This window comes from Nerophis ophidion, linkage group LG09 (assembly GCF_033978795.1).
Source record: "Nerophis ophidion isolate RoL-2023_Sa linkage group LG09, RoL_Noph_v1.0, whole genome shotgun sequence".
NCBI lineage: Eukaryota > Metazoa > Chordata > Actinopteri > Syngnathiformes > Syngnathidae > Nerophis > Nerophis ophidion.
Genome location: NC_084619.1, coordinates 654947 through 669871, shown reverse-complemented (window position 1 = coordinate 669871; position 14925 = coordinate 654947). Strand labels below are relative to the sequence as shown.

The following is a 14925-nucleotide window of genomic DNA, read 5'->3' as shown; positions in this document are numbered from 1 at the left end:
ACAAACGTGTCCGCATCATTCAACTTATTGCGTCATTACCTTACTCCAAAGAATTATTCAAAACCATAAATCTGTTGTTTTGAGTAATTTCACTTGAACAAACCTTTTCTGACATTCCACACTACAAATTACTTAGTATGATATCGTTTCGGATTGATATCATTGTCAGCCCATACCAATATTGTATCGGAAGTGAAAAAGTTGTATTGAGATGCCCCTAATTTTTACTGTGTGACACTCACCAACTGTGTCCTCCGTTCAAGTCTGGGCTAAAAATGATTTGGGATGTTTTTGACACATTTAACAAAGGGTTTTGGCTCCACTTTCACATTCTAAGACATTGGTTCTTAACCTGGGTTCGATCGAACCTTAGGGGTTAGGTGAGTCGCCCTCAGGGGTTCGACGGAGCCTCCGCCGCAAAGGTCAAGACACACCCGTCTCATCGTGTAGATAAAAACTTCTCCCTATCGGCTTTATGGATACGGCAACAGTAGAAGTCGGACTGATTTGCATGTGTGTAAGTTGTTGTGAGTTCATGCACTGTTGGTTTTGTTCTTTGAACAAGGCGATATTGACGTACTGTTCATTTTGTGCACCAGTAAAAAAAAAAACCTAACTGTCTCGATTTTGAAACAAAAAAACATTTTATTTTTTACTAAAGAAGTGTTCGGTGAATGCGCATAATAGAGATGCGCGGATAGGCAATTATATCATCCGCAACCGCATCACTAAAGTCGTCATCCACCCGCCATCCACCCAAACCAATATTTTATCAGGCCTGCCACCCGCCCGTTGTTATATATCCGGAGTCGGCGACCTTTACCACTAAAAGAGCTAGATTGACCCATGTCACAAAGTAAAGAAGGCAATGGGAGCCGCTAACGTTCTCGCGAATATCCAATCATGCTCATCCAGATAACGAGATAAAGGGCGTGCTGTGAAGCCATTGCCTTTGTCACCTTCAACAACATGTACAAACCGACTGTTAGTCCAACAAAATGTTGTATGCAGCTTCCTCAAACACACGTACAAGATTGAAAGGCATACTGGGTGACACAGAGTACACTGATGGTTGTGATATAAACAATTTTAACACCCTTACTAATATGCGCCACGCTGTGAAGCCACACCAAACAAGAAACACATTTCGGGAGAACAGCCTCACAGTAACACAACAAAAACGCAACACAACAAATACCCAGAATCCTTTGCATCCACGATACTACCTGACTATATTTTACACCCACGCGCCTATCTTACTGACGCACAGGGCGTGGGGGGGTGGTGCTGCTAGCGGGGTGTATAATATAGTCAGGCTGTGTCATGGGTGCAAAGGATTCTGGGTATTTGTTGTGTTGCGTTTATGTTGTGTTACTGTGAGGATGTTCTCCCGAAAGGTGTTTGTCATTCTTGTTTGGTGTGGCTTCACACCGTGGCGCATATTAGTAAGAGTGTTAAAATTGTTCATATCACAACCATTAGTGTACTCTGTATCACCCAGCATGCCTTGCAGTTGTGTGTGTGTTTCGCCGCAGTCAACATATTGCTGGAATGGCAAGTAGATTGCACATGATGTAGGAGGCTTCAGAGCACGCCCTAATAATTATTAACTGGGTGACTGCCGACAGACATTTTTGAGAATGTTTACGTCTCCTGTTGTCTTCTTCGCTTTGTGACACGGGTCCAAAATGGCTCTTTGAACGGTAAAGGATACCGATCCCTGAAACATGTATATCAAATATTTCCAAATGGTTCAACCGCCACCCGCCCGAATCTATTTAGAATCTATTTTTTCGTCATGTGAAGTGAAGTGAATTATGTTTATATAGCGCTTTTCTCTAGTGACTCAAAGCGTTTTACATAGTGAAACCCAATATTTAAGTTACATTTAAACCAGCGACCGGAATGAGAATCAGCACCTCCAAGTCCGAGTCCATGGTTCTCGCCCGGAAAAGGGTGGAATGCCATCTCCGGGTTGGGGAGGAGACCCTGCCCCAAGTGGAGGAGTTCAAGTACCTAGGAGTCTTGTTCACGAGTGAGGGAAGAGTGGATCGTGAGATCGACAGGCGGATCGGTGCGGCGTCTTCAGTAATGCGGACGTTGTACCGATCCGTTGTGGTGAAGAAGGAGCTGAGCCGGAAGGCAAAGCTCTCAATTTACCGGTCGATCTACGTTCCCATCCTCACCTATGGTCATGAGCTTTGGGTCATGACCGAAAGGATAAGATCACGGGTACAAGCGGCCGAAATGAGTTTGGGGCTCTCCCTTAGAGATAGGGTGAGAAGCTCTGCCATCCGGGAGGAACTCAAAGTAAAGCCGCTGCTCCTCCAGATCAAGAGGAGCCAGATGAGGTGGTTCGGGCATCTGGTTCAGGATGCCACCCGAACGCCTCCCTAGGGAGGTGTTTAGGGCACGTCCAACCGGTAGGAGGCCACGGGGAAGACCCAGGACACGTTGGGAAGACTATGTCTCCCGGCTGGCCTGGGAACGCCTCGGGATCCCCCGGGAAGAGCTAGACGAAGTGGCTGGGGAGAGGGAAGTCTGGGTTTCCCTGCTTAGGCTGCTGCCCCCGCGACCCGACCTCGGATAAGCGGAAGATGATGGATGGATGGATGGATGGATTAAACCAGTGTGGGTGGCACTGGGAGCAGGAGGGTAAAGTGTCTTGCCCAAGGACACGACGGCATTGACTAGGATGGCGGAAGCGGGAAATCGAACCTGTAACCCTCAAGTTGCTGGCACGGCCGCTCTACCAACCGAGCTAAACCGCCCGACCCGCGGATGAGACCGCATCTCTAGCGCATATGAAACTGGTGGGGTTCGGGATCCCCAACAAGGTTAAGAACCACTGTTCTAAGGTCTTGCAAATATTATCCTACTGTTTGCACAACCCCAATCGTCCCAATCTTTTGTAAATTCATCACTATGTTGCCCACTGTCACCCACTTTTGATGAGATATGATGGGCTTCACGGTGGTAGAGGGGTTAGTGCGTCTGCCTCACAATACGAAGTTCCTGCAGTCCTGGGTTCAAATCCAGGCTTGGGATCTTTCTGTGTGGAGTTTGCATGTTCTCCCCGTGAATGCGTGGGTTCCCTCCGGGTATTCCGGCTTCCTCCCACTTCCAAAGACATGCACCTGGGGATAGGTTGATTGGCAACACTAAATTGGCCCTAGTGTGTGAATGTGAGTGTGAATGTTGTCTGTCTATCTGTGTTGGCCCTGCGATGAGGTGGCGACTTGTCCAGGGTGTACCCCGCCTTCTGCCCGATTGTAGCTGAGATAGGCGCCAGCGCCCCCCGCGACCCCAAAAGGGAATAAGCGGTAGAAAATGGATGGATGGATGGATGATGCAGACTATATCTCCCGGCTGGCCTGGGAACGCCTGGGGATCCCCCGGGAAGAGCTAGACGAAGTGGCTGAGGAGAGGGAAGTCCGGGCTTCCCTGCTTAGGCTGCTGCCCCCGCGACCCGACCTCGGATAAGCGGAAGATGATGGATGGATGATGCAGAAAATCGAAGCTAGATCTAAAACAATAACGGATATTCTTACTGATTTATAAACAAAAGGAATGTGCAGGAGCGGTCTGATGAAACATGCATTTATCCATAAAAACAAGAGAATGTTGAAAAGGAATGCCATTAGACATATAAGGAGGGTAAATGTGAAGCATGTGGAGCATTTAGCAAAGGGAGGCGCACACGAAGACAACAAAAGGGAAGAGATGGGGAGAGCGAGCGCAGGGATTGAACGACATCAAACATCGTCACCTGGAGTCTACCTGTCAGGGAGCTGTCACTGTTCATGCCGCGCCAGCTGTGCTCTGCACCTTCCCCCATCCCAGGCCTGTCACACACGGCGTGTTCCATCAGATGGGAGTTCTGCTGATCCCAGATCTGTCAAACCGTCCGCCGTTCCCAAGATCACAAAGCCTCAGATCAGGCTGTGTTGGTCCCGTTTACTGTCACTGCATCCTACCGGGCACACCTGCCTGATTTAAAGGCCTACTGAAAGCCACTACTAGCGACTACGCAGTCTGATAGTTTATATATCAATGATGAAATATTAACATTGCAACACATGCCAATACGGCCTTTTTTTGTTTACTAAATTGCAATTAAAAATGTTCCCGCGGAGTTTCTTGTTGAAATGACGCGTGCTTGTGACGTCTCAAGTTGGAGGGGACATATTAGCCCAGCACCACACACGGCTAAAAGTTGTCTCTTTTCATCGCATAATTACACAGTAATTTAGACATCTGTGTTGCTGAATCTTTTGCAATTTGTTCAATTAATAATGGAGACGTCAAAGAAGAATGCTGTTGGTGGAAAAGCAGCTGCCTTTAGCACCGAGACACAGCCGGTGTTTCTTTGTTTGTTGTGAAGCTTTAACACAGAGCGGTCAAGACACATATGGAAACAAACACCTCTTTCTTGATATTTGGTATGCTGCAATTTGAAAAGAGAAAGGTTAAACACAAATGTGTATTTCACAAATAAAACCCAATTTATTAAACCAATTTATTTTTTAGGGATCTTTCTGTGTGGAGTTTGCATGTTCTCCCCGTGAATGCGTGGGTTCCCTCCGGGTACTCCGGCTTCCTCCCACTTCCAAAGACATGCACCTGGGGATAGGTTGATTGGCAACACTAAATTGGCCCTAGTGTGTGAATGTTGTCTGTCTATCTGTGTTGGCCCTGCGACGAGGTGGCGACTTGTCCAGGGTGTACCCTGCCTTCCGCCCGATTGTAGCTGAGATAGGCGCCAGCGCCCCCCGCGACCCCGAAAGGGAATAAGCGGTAGAAAATGGATGGATGGATGGATTTTTTAGCAGTTTTAACTGTTTCAGCAACCCTCGCCACCCACACAATGACACACGCGCGAACACGCATTTATGAACACACACACACACACACACACACACATGCACACACAGGTACAAAGTAATATACATTTGTAACAATATATATCAGTGAATGCACCAACCTAACCAGCTCAACACAACACAACACGGCGCGTTCTGGCGAGTCCCCAATTTCACGTTGACTTGAACTCAAGATGATGTTGACCGCCAGAATGCGGTTTTTATTATAAGATAAAATTCTGAACATTACAAGCTTGAAATTACAAACGTGAGCTTTTGCTTTTGTAGTCTATGCTGTCGGATCTGACTGGGCCAGAGCGGCGTGTGGTACCCGGACCCTGATGCGTCGTCCACTGACTCGTCCTGCTGCACGTGTTGTGTACAAATCGTCAAACAAACGTTCGAACTTCTGACTTCGACTTCAGACTGCCGCCCCCCTACCGCCCCCTTCTTCCTCACCGCCCCCCCAGATCTTTCCACCGCCCACTTTGGGAACCACTGCTCTACGTCAACCAGCAAGTTTTTGGTTTGGAAAATTGTGATATTAAGTCGGCTCTTACCGGAGACTTCAGCGGATTATGCGACTTCCTCCTGCAGCTCAAAAAGGCAGCTGTGATCTTGGCTCCAGCATTGGCTTCTCTGAGAGACACTGGCGTTCACCGCAGCCATCCGACTTTCAGGTATGAGTGTAAAATCAAGCCTCCGCTTGAGATGGTCTCCTGCTGTCTTGGATCCGCTTTGGACTGAACTCTCGCGGCTGTGTTGGAGCCACTATGGATTGAACTTTCGCAGCATCATGTTAGACCTGCTCGACATCCATTGCTTTCGGTCCCCTAGAGGGGGGGGTTGCCCACATCTGAGGTCCTCTCCAAGGTTTCTCATAGTCAGCATTGTCACTGGCGTCCCACTGGATGTGAATTCTCCCTGCCCACTGGGTGTGAGTTTTCCTTGCCCTTTTTTGGGTTCTTCCGAGGATGTTGTAGTCGTAATGATTTGTGCAGTCCTTTGAGGCATTTGTGATTTGGGGCTATATAAATAAACATTGATTGATTGATTGATTGATAAAATCTCACTAAAACACTATTACAACAATAAGCAGATAAGGGATCTTCCAGAATTATCCTAGTAAATGTGTCTAATTACATCTGAAACGGTCCCACTGCCGCCGCCTGCAGCCATCGTTTTTTTTATTTTATCTTTTTGGGCTTCACTCTAACTTTCCTCGTCCACGAATCTTTCATCCTCACTCAAATTAATGGGGAAATTGTCGCTTTCTCGGTCCGAATAGCTCCTGCTGCTGGTGGCTCCCATTATAAACAATGTGAGGATGTGAGGAGCCCTCACACCGGTGACATCACGCCCACATCGTCTGCTACTTCCGGTAAAGGCAAGGCTTTTCTATCAGCGACCAAAAGTTGCAAACTTTATCGTCAATGTTTTCTACTAAATCTCTCACAGTTGAAGTGTACCTATGATGAAAATGACAGACCTCTGTCATCATTTTAAGTGGGAGAACTTGCACAATACTTTTTTTTTGCCCCACTATATGTATGTTCCATACACTGCCCATGTTTTATTATTCAATCAATCAATCAATGTTTACTTATATAGCCCTAAATCACTAGTGTCTCAAAGGGCTGCACAAACCACCACGACATCCTCGGTAGGCCCACATAAGGGCAAGGAAAACTCACACCCAGTGGGACGTCGGTGACAATAATGACTAAGAGAACCTTAGAGAGGGGGAAAGCAATGGATGTCGAGCGGGTCTAACATGATACTGTGAAAGTTCAATCCACAATGGATCCAACACAGCAGCGAGAGTCCCGTTCACAACGGAGCCAGCAGGAAACCATCCCAAGCGGAGGCGGATCAGCAGCGCAGAGATGTCCCCAGCCGATACACAGGCAAGCAGTACATGGCCACCGGATCGGACCGGACCCCTTCCACAAGGGAGAGTGGGACATAGAAGAAAAAGAAAAGAAACGGCAGATCAACTGGTCTAAAAAGGGAGTCTATTTAAAGGCTAGAGTATACAAATGAGTTTTGAGGTGAGACTTAAATGCTTCTACTGAGGTGGCATCTCGAACTGTTACCGGGAGGGCATTCCAGAGTACTGGAGCCCGAACGGAAAACGCTCTATAGCCCGCAGACTTTTTTTGGGCTCTAGGAATCACTAATAAGCCGGAGTCTTTTGAACGCAGATTTCTTGCCGGGACATATGGTACAATACAATCGGCAAGATAGGATGGAGCTAGACCGTGTAGTATTTTATACGTAAGTAGTAAAACCTTAAAGTCACATCTAGAGTGCACAGGAAGCCAGTGCTGGTGAGTCAGTACAGGCGTAATGTGATCAAACTTTCTTGTTCTTGTCAAAAGTCTAGCAGCCGCATTTTTATTACTATTATATGTGATATTATTTATCCAGCGACATGTTGTGTGTCAGCGACGCATATTCCCAACTCGATAGAGGGAAAGTTGGTTAAATATTCATGGTTTGAAACCCAGATTAGTGATGCTGTGTAAATGAGCCCCATTTAAAAGTCTGTTTTATTCATTTTATCTGGGTTAGGCTTACATCGTGTAACACACACACACACACACACACACATGCATGGATGCAGGCTCTTCAACACTTCACTGGCATCTATTTGAACAGGTATCAGGAGACAGCGTGACGGCTTGATGTGTTCGAGTGTGTATGCAAATTGAAAAGCTGAAGTATTAAACGAAGAGAATCATTGGTGATGGGGGGGGGTGAATGTGCACCTATTTTATACACCAACAGAGTTTATACTCCTGGGGCGGGGAGGGGGGGGGGAGATCAATGCATGTTATTGGAAGCCTTCAATTGTATTATTCATGTCTTTGTGGTGCCGTCCCTTTGACAGTAACCCAGTTTCTTCTTCAGTGATTCTCAAAGATGCACAACTTCAGCATAAAAGTTCATCTTTTTTTTTTTTTTTCCCTTCCTCCATGTCAAAGCAGGGAAAATTGTTCATAAAGCACAGCATCACAGCAGGGAAATAGCGACTGACTCTAAGTGACATTCACGCGTTACCGTTTCTTTTTTTTGTTTCCAGGTCACCAGGATTCCTCCAGCCCGCAGCCGTGCAACACGGGCGGGGGCTCCTGTCCCGCCGTGTGTACCTGCAGCAACAACATTGTGGACTGCAGGGGGAAAAGTCTGACTGACATCCCCGCCAACCTGCCGGACAGCATGGCCGAAATGTAAGCACCCCGAAACTAAACATTTACATCTTCAAATAGCCCGTGGCAAGGCTGGTTCTAAGAATAGATTCATAAGAAGAACAATCATTCTCAAAACAATCAGTCTTTTACAAAGGCAGTTATGCGAAAGTAACACGTGAGTTCCTAAAACACTGAATTTTCACTGGTTTTCTGCTACGTTGTCAACTATTTCATTTGTAACCGTCGAGTAATTATCACGCTTATCGCTTTTTGATGACGTAAATCAGGGGTGACAAACTCAAATACAGATTGGGCCAAAATTAACCTTTTAATAGGGACCCAAACAAGTTTTGCATTGAATATTGAACAAGCAAGGCTTATATAACTTCATAGTGACATGTAAAATCGAGTTTTTAAATAATAATAATAATAACAAAAAAATATCAATGGCATCCATCCATCCATTTTCTACCGCTTATTCCCTTTCGGGGTCACGGGGGGCGCTGGCGCCTATCTCAGCTACAATCGGGCGGAAGGCGGGGTACACCCTGGACAAGTCGCCACCTCATCGCAGGGCCAACACAGATAGACAGACAACATTCACACACTAGGGCCAATTTAGTGTTGCCAATCAACCTATCCCCAGGTGCATGTCTTTGGAAGTGGGAGGAAGCCGGAGTACCCGGAGGGAACCCACGCACTCACGGGGAGAACATGCAAACTCCACACAGAAAGATCCCGAGCCTGGATTTGAACCCAGGACTGCAGGAACTTCGTATTGTGAGGCAGACGCACTAACCCCTCTGCCACCGTGAAGCCCGCTAATAATACATTTGCAAATAAAAGAACAATAATGAATGAATCCAACATTCAAGCCTTGAAGTAGCAAGAGAAAGTGAATGAGTAAAATGTTAATTATTGCTTGGGGAGGGCGGGCGGGGGGGTATATTGTAGTGTCCCGGGAGAGTTAGTGCTGCAAGGGATCCTGGGTATTTGTTCTGTTGTGTTACGGTGCGGATGTTCTCCCGAAATGTGTTTGTTATTCTTGTTTGGTGTGGGTTCAAAGTGTGGCGCATATTTGTAACAGTGTTTAAATGATAAATGGGTTGTACTTGTATAGCGCTTTTCTACCTTCAAGGTACTCAAAGCGCTTTGACAATACTTCCACATGTACCCATTCACACACACATTCACACACTGATGGAGGGAGCTGCCATGCAAGGCGCTAACCAGCACCCATCAGGAGCAAGGGTGAAGTGTCTTGCTCAGGACACAACAGACGTGACGAGGTGGGGATTGAACCAGGGCGGCTACTCTCCCACTGCACCACGCCGTCCCTTAAGTTGTTTATACGACCACCCTCAGTGTGACCTGTATGGCTGTTGAACAAGTATGCTTGCATTCACTTTTGTGTGTAAAAGCCGCATATATTATGTGACTGGGTTGGCACGCTATTTCTATGTAGGAAAAGCGGATGTGACGACAGGTTGTAGAGGACGCTAAAGGCAGTGCCGTTAAGGCACGCCCACAATATTGTCGTCCGAGTGGAAATCGGGATAAATTCGGAAGAATGGTTGCCTTGGGAGATTTTCGGGAGGGGCACTGAAATTTGGGAGTCCCGGAAAATCGTGAGGGTTTGCAAGTATGAGTATTAGCGGCGAATGTGGTGTTACAGCGGCACCGACGCTGTATAATACCGGCGGGCCAACTCTAATGTTAATCTGATATTGCCTCAAGGGCCAAATTAAATTACACGGGGGCCAGAGTTTGACACCCATGACGTAAATCATTGGTGTCATCACTTGGCCCTTGAGGCAATATCAAATTAACATTAGAGCTGGCCCGCTGCTCTAACACCGCATTCACCGCTAATACTCTTACTTGCCAACCCTCCCGATTTTCCCAGGAGACTCCCGAAGTTCTGTGTCCCTCCCGAATTTCATCCCGGGCAACAATATTGGGGGTGGGCCTTAAAGGCACTGCCTTTGGCGTTCTCTACAACCTGTCGCCACGTCCACTTTTCTTCCATACAAACAGCATAATATATGCGGCTTATACACACACACACAAATGAATGCAAGGCATACTTGGTCAACAGCCATACAGGTCACACTGAGGGTGGCCGTATAAACAACTTTAACACTGTTGCAAATATGCGCCACACTGTGAACCCACACCGAACAAGAATGACACATTTTGGGAGAACATCCGCACTGTAACACAACATAAACACAACAGAACAAATACCCACAAACCCTTGCAGCACTAACTCTTCCAGGACGCTACAATTTACACCCCCCGCTATCACCAAAACCCGTCCACCTCAACCCCGCCGCTGAAAAGAGGCATTCCATTTTTATTTAAAATGTATTTGATATGCCATTGATATTTTTTTATTATTATTATTATTTGAAACTCGATTTTGCATGTCACTAGAAATGTATATACTGTAAGCTTTGCTTGTTCAAGATTCAATGCAAAACTTGTTTGGGTCCCTATTAAAAGGTTAATTTGTTCAACCTCGGCCCGCTGCTTTGTTCGGTTTTAAGTTTTGGCCCACTCTGTATTTGAGTTTGACACCCCTGACGTAAATGTGGTGGCATCTGTTGTAGATCCACTTGTGTGAAGAGTAGCTGTGTCTTAGCTGCACAGCTATTCCTAGACTGAGAAGGGAAGGAAGCACCCCCCCCACCCCCCCCAAGGGACGGATCCCAGACATCCCTAGATAGGCCCACACTCAACAGGGGTGGGTGGGAAAGGTCTTGAAAAGCGTCCGCACTCTTCTTTAAATTAGCCATTAGTTTTAACGCTAAATTAAGTCTCTCCGCCATAGACAACTCTGCTGGGTTCAAATTTGGCTGGATTATTCTGTCAGAGTTTGTTGGTGACGAACACCAAGATGCAGAGAAGGAGGCAGGCATTGAATGAGAAAACATGATTTAATATAAATACTAAAACAAGAACAAACAAAATGGGTACAACAAAAAGCGCGCACGAGGCGGATAACCAACTAAGAGAGCTAGCATGGGAGCTAGAAAACAAAAGGAACTTAGCATGGAAGCTAGCAAAAACAAAAAGGGGCCTACCGTGGAAGCTAGCGGGGAGCGAGCAGGAAAACAGAAGTCCTACTTATAATATGAAAACAAACAGGAAGCAGGGAACAAAAAACAGTAAGCTACAAACATCTAACAAATATAGCTTACCGCTACGCTGCAAAGACACGACTCGGTACGACACGACAGGAGCGATAATACAAGACAATAATCCAGCACTCGACTGCAGGACAAAACAGGTTCAAATAGGAGTGGGCTGATTGACACCAGGTGTGGCCAGGTGCCAATCCGCCGCAGCTGAGGGGAAACAGCGCTCAGGGAGAAAGACAGGAAACCAACAAAATAATACACACACAGGAAACAACTAGAACACAAACAAACTGCCGGGGGCCAGCCTGACAGAAAATACGGTATGAATCCGGTTCATTCCCACATATAAGAAATTCCTGGGCCGGATGGATTGCGTTGTTCACACTGACATGAAAACATCTCACACAGGTCGCAAATCGGAGCTGATCTGCAGATTAAACAAAGTCTACGATATGAAAAAGATGTGTATGCATCTCTGTCCTGGGTGCTCAGTATAAAATACCTAAGTTGGGACTCCGTAATAAAATAAGAAGAATTGAAACAAAATTGAAATGCATTGTTGTTGAGGGGGAAGGGATCTTTGTGTCAGGTTGAGTTTGTGACGAACCCCAAGCAGCAGAGATGACGGCAGGCATTGAGCAGGAAAACATGATTTAATCTTAAAAAATGCCATCCATCCATCCATCATCTTCCGCTTATCCGAGGTCGGGTCGCGGGGGCAGCAGCCTAAGCAGGGAAGCCCAGACTCCCCTCTCTCCAGCCACTTCGTCTAGCTCTTCCCGGGGGATCCCGAGGCGTTCCCAGGCCAGCCGAGAGACATAGTCTTCCCAACGTGTCCTGGGTCTTCCCCGTGGGTCTTCTTTAAAAATGAAAAAACACAAACCAGGAACTAGGAGAGAGGAAACAGGAACTTGGACGAAATGACAGCACGCTGCCAACAGCTATAGGATACAGGTACAAACTGTACAAGTCGTAATGACAATAATACAGCACTGACTGGAAGGGCAGGCATCTTTAGATAGTAACTGGCTGATTGACACCAGGTGTGGCCTGGTGCCAATATGCCGCAGCTGAGGGGACACAGCACGCTGCCAACAGCTATAGGATACAGGTACAAACTGTACAAGTCGTAATGACAATAATCCAGCACTGACTGGAAGGGAAGGCATCTTTAGATAGTAACTGGCTGATTGACACCAGGTGTGGCCTGGTGCCAATATGCCGCAGCTGAGGGGACACAGCACGCTGCCAACAGCTATAGGATACAGGTACAAACTGTACAAGTCGTAATGACAATAATACAGCACTGACTGGAAGGGAAGGCATCTTTAGATAGTAACTGGCTGATTGACACCAGGTGTGGCCTGGTGCCAATGTGCCGCAGCTGAGGGGACACAGCACTCAGAGAAACAAGCAGGAAATGACCAAAATAAAAGCGCTGACAGGAAACACAGACATACATTTATACATTTACATTTATTTTATTTGTTTATTTATTTATTTATTTATTTATTTTTACAATTGTTTTTAACATGGCTGTGCAGCACTTTGGAAACGTTATTGTTGTTTAAATGTGCTATATAAATAAAGTGGATTGGATACACGGAGGAAAAACTAACACAACAAACCTGACACTTTGGTTCCTACTGGTTTCCTCATTATCTCTGAAAATGAGATTAATACTATTTTGCTTCTGTCTATTTATTCGCAAACATTGTGAGTCTTTTGATTTTATAAATCAAATATCTATGATAATAGCTTCAATATTGTTTTTTTTTTCCCACTCTACTGGCATGTACTGTAAGTCAGACTAATAAGCAACACTGAGCACTGTTTTGTGACAGCGTGACACGTAGCACAAAGTCCAACCCAAGCTAAACATGCTTTTTTAAGAGCACATTTCCAGCACTAACAATTTGTTGTGCCCAAACTCCAGCAAACCAAAATCACCATTTTAAAAAAAAAAAAAAAAAGGTCATGGTCACAGTCACTGCCTCCTGTTTCGGGCTGGTTGCACATGACAGTGGCAGTCTGTACCACAGTCTCAACAGAGACACGAGACAAACAAGACTATGACATAAATAAAGACTATTCAATGAATCATGTGCAGTGTTTACATGAATCTATGGGCCGGCTGCTATTTGAGCATGTCAGCGGCGGAGAGAAAGTGATGGATTCCAGCGCAGCACAGCTTTACTGTGCAGCCAAGCATACTGTAGCATGTGTTGTGCACATTAAAGATGTGTACGTGCTCCCATATGCACGCCGGCTCCTGCATGATTGAACTGATTTAAACATGCATCTGTTATGTACGCGTGTTGTTTTTAGCCCGCTCTTTTTTTTCCACCACAAGATATGCATGGTTTTACAGGAGTCGTCTCTCCGCTAAGGTGGAGACTCTTCTCAGCTCAGGTGGCTGTGAAGTGCACGGAAACTCTTTGCGTGTTTATCGCTTCTGCAACATCGGTCTGGACAAATTAAGGACTTGTATGTTGTAATATGTATATGTGCTTTTGCTCTGGAGTTTTTTTTCCCACTCCAGACTGGGCCCCCTTAAAGGCCTACTGAAATGAGATGTTCTTATTTAAACGGGGATAGCAGGTCCGTTCTATGTGTCATACTTGATCATTTTGCGATATCGCCATATTTTTGCCGAAAGGATTTAGTAGAGAACATCGACGATAAAGTTCGCGACTTTTGGTCGCTAATAAAAAAAAGCCTACCGGAAGTAGCAGACGATGTGCGCGTGACATCACGGGTTGTAGGGCTCCTCACATCCTCACATTGTTTATAATGTGAGCCTCCAGCAGCAAGAGCTATCCGGACCAAGAAAGCGACGATTTCCCCATCAATTTGAGCGAGGATGAAAGATTCGTGGATGAGGAAAGTTAGAGTGAGGCACTAAACAAAAAAAAAAAAAATAAACAAATAAAACGCGACGGCAGTGGGTGCGTTTCAGATATAATTAGACACATTTTAGAGGATAATTCTGGAAAATCCCTTATCTGCTTATTGTTTCAATAGTATTTTAGTGAGATTATTCCGTCATACCTGAAAGACGGATGGCTGCGGTGAACGCCAGTGTCTCTGAGAGAAGCCGAGGAGCCAAGAACACAGCTGCCTTTTTGACAGGTACAGGATGAGGTCCCATAATCCACTGAAGTCTCCGGTAAGAGCCGACTTAATATCACAATTTTCCCATCGAAAAACTTGTTGGTTGACATAGAGAAACATGTTCGCTTGACCGCTCTGTGTTAAAGCTGCACAACAAACAAAGAAACACCGGCTGTGTTTCGGTTGCTAAAGGCAGCTGCAATCCACCGCTTTCCACCAACAGCATTCTTCTTTGACGTCTCCATTATTAATTGAACAAATTGCAAAAGATTCAGAAACACAGATGTCTAAATTAATGTGTAATTATGCGATGAAAAGAGACGACTTTTAGCCGTAAGTGGTGCTGGGCTGAAATCTCCGCTTCAACCAATAACGTCACAAGCATGCGTCATCATATGCGTCATCATTCCACACGTTTTCAACAAGAAACTCTGCGGGAAATTTAAAATTGTAATTTAGTAAACTAAAAATCAATCAATCAATCAATGTTTATTTATATAGCCCCAAATCACAAATGTCTCAAAGGACTGCACAAATCATTACGACTACAACATCCTCGGAAGAACCCACAAAAGGGCAAGGAAAACTCACACCCAGTGGACAGGGAGAATT

At 45.8% G+C, this 14925-nt stretch overlaps 1 protein-coding gene across 1 annotated transcript in view; it reads left to right on the top strand.

The window, feature by feature from the left end:
• LOC133559759 (slit homolog 1 protein-like) overlaps window positions 1-14925 on the top strand; it is an 83469-nt gene that overhangs the window by 26253 nt on the left and 42291 nt on the right. The window contains exon 6 of the mRNA XM_061911828.1: window positions 7948-8095. Within this exon, the coding sequence (XP_061767812.1) occupies window positions 7948-8095 (148 nt within the window). The remainder of the gene's footprint in view (window positions 1-7947; window positions 8096-14925) is intronic.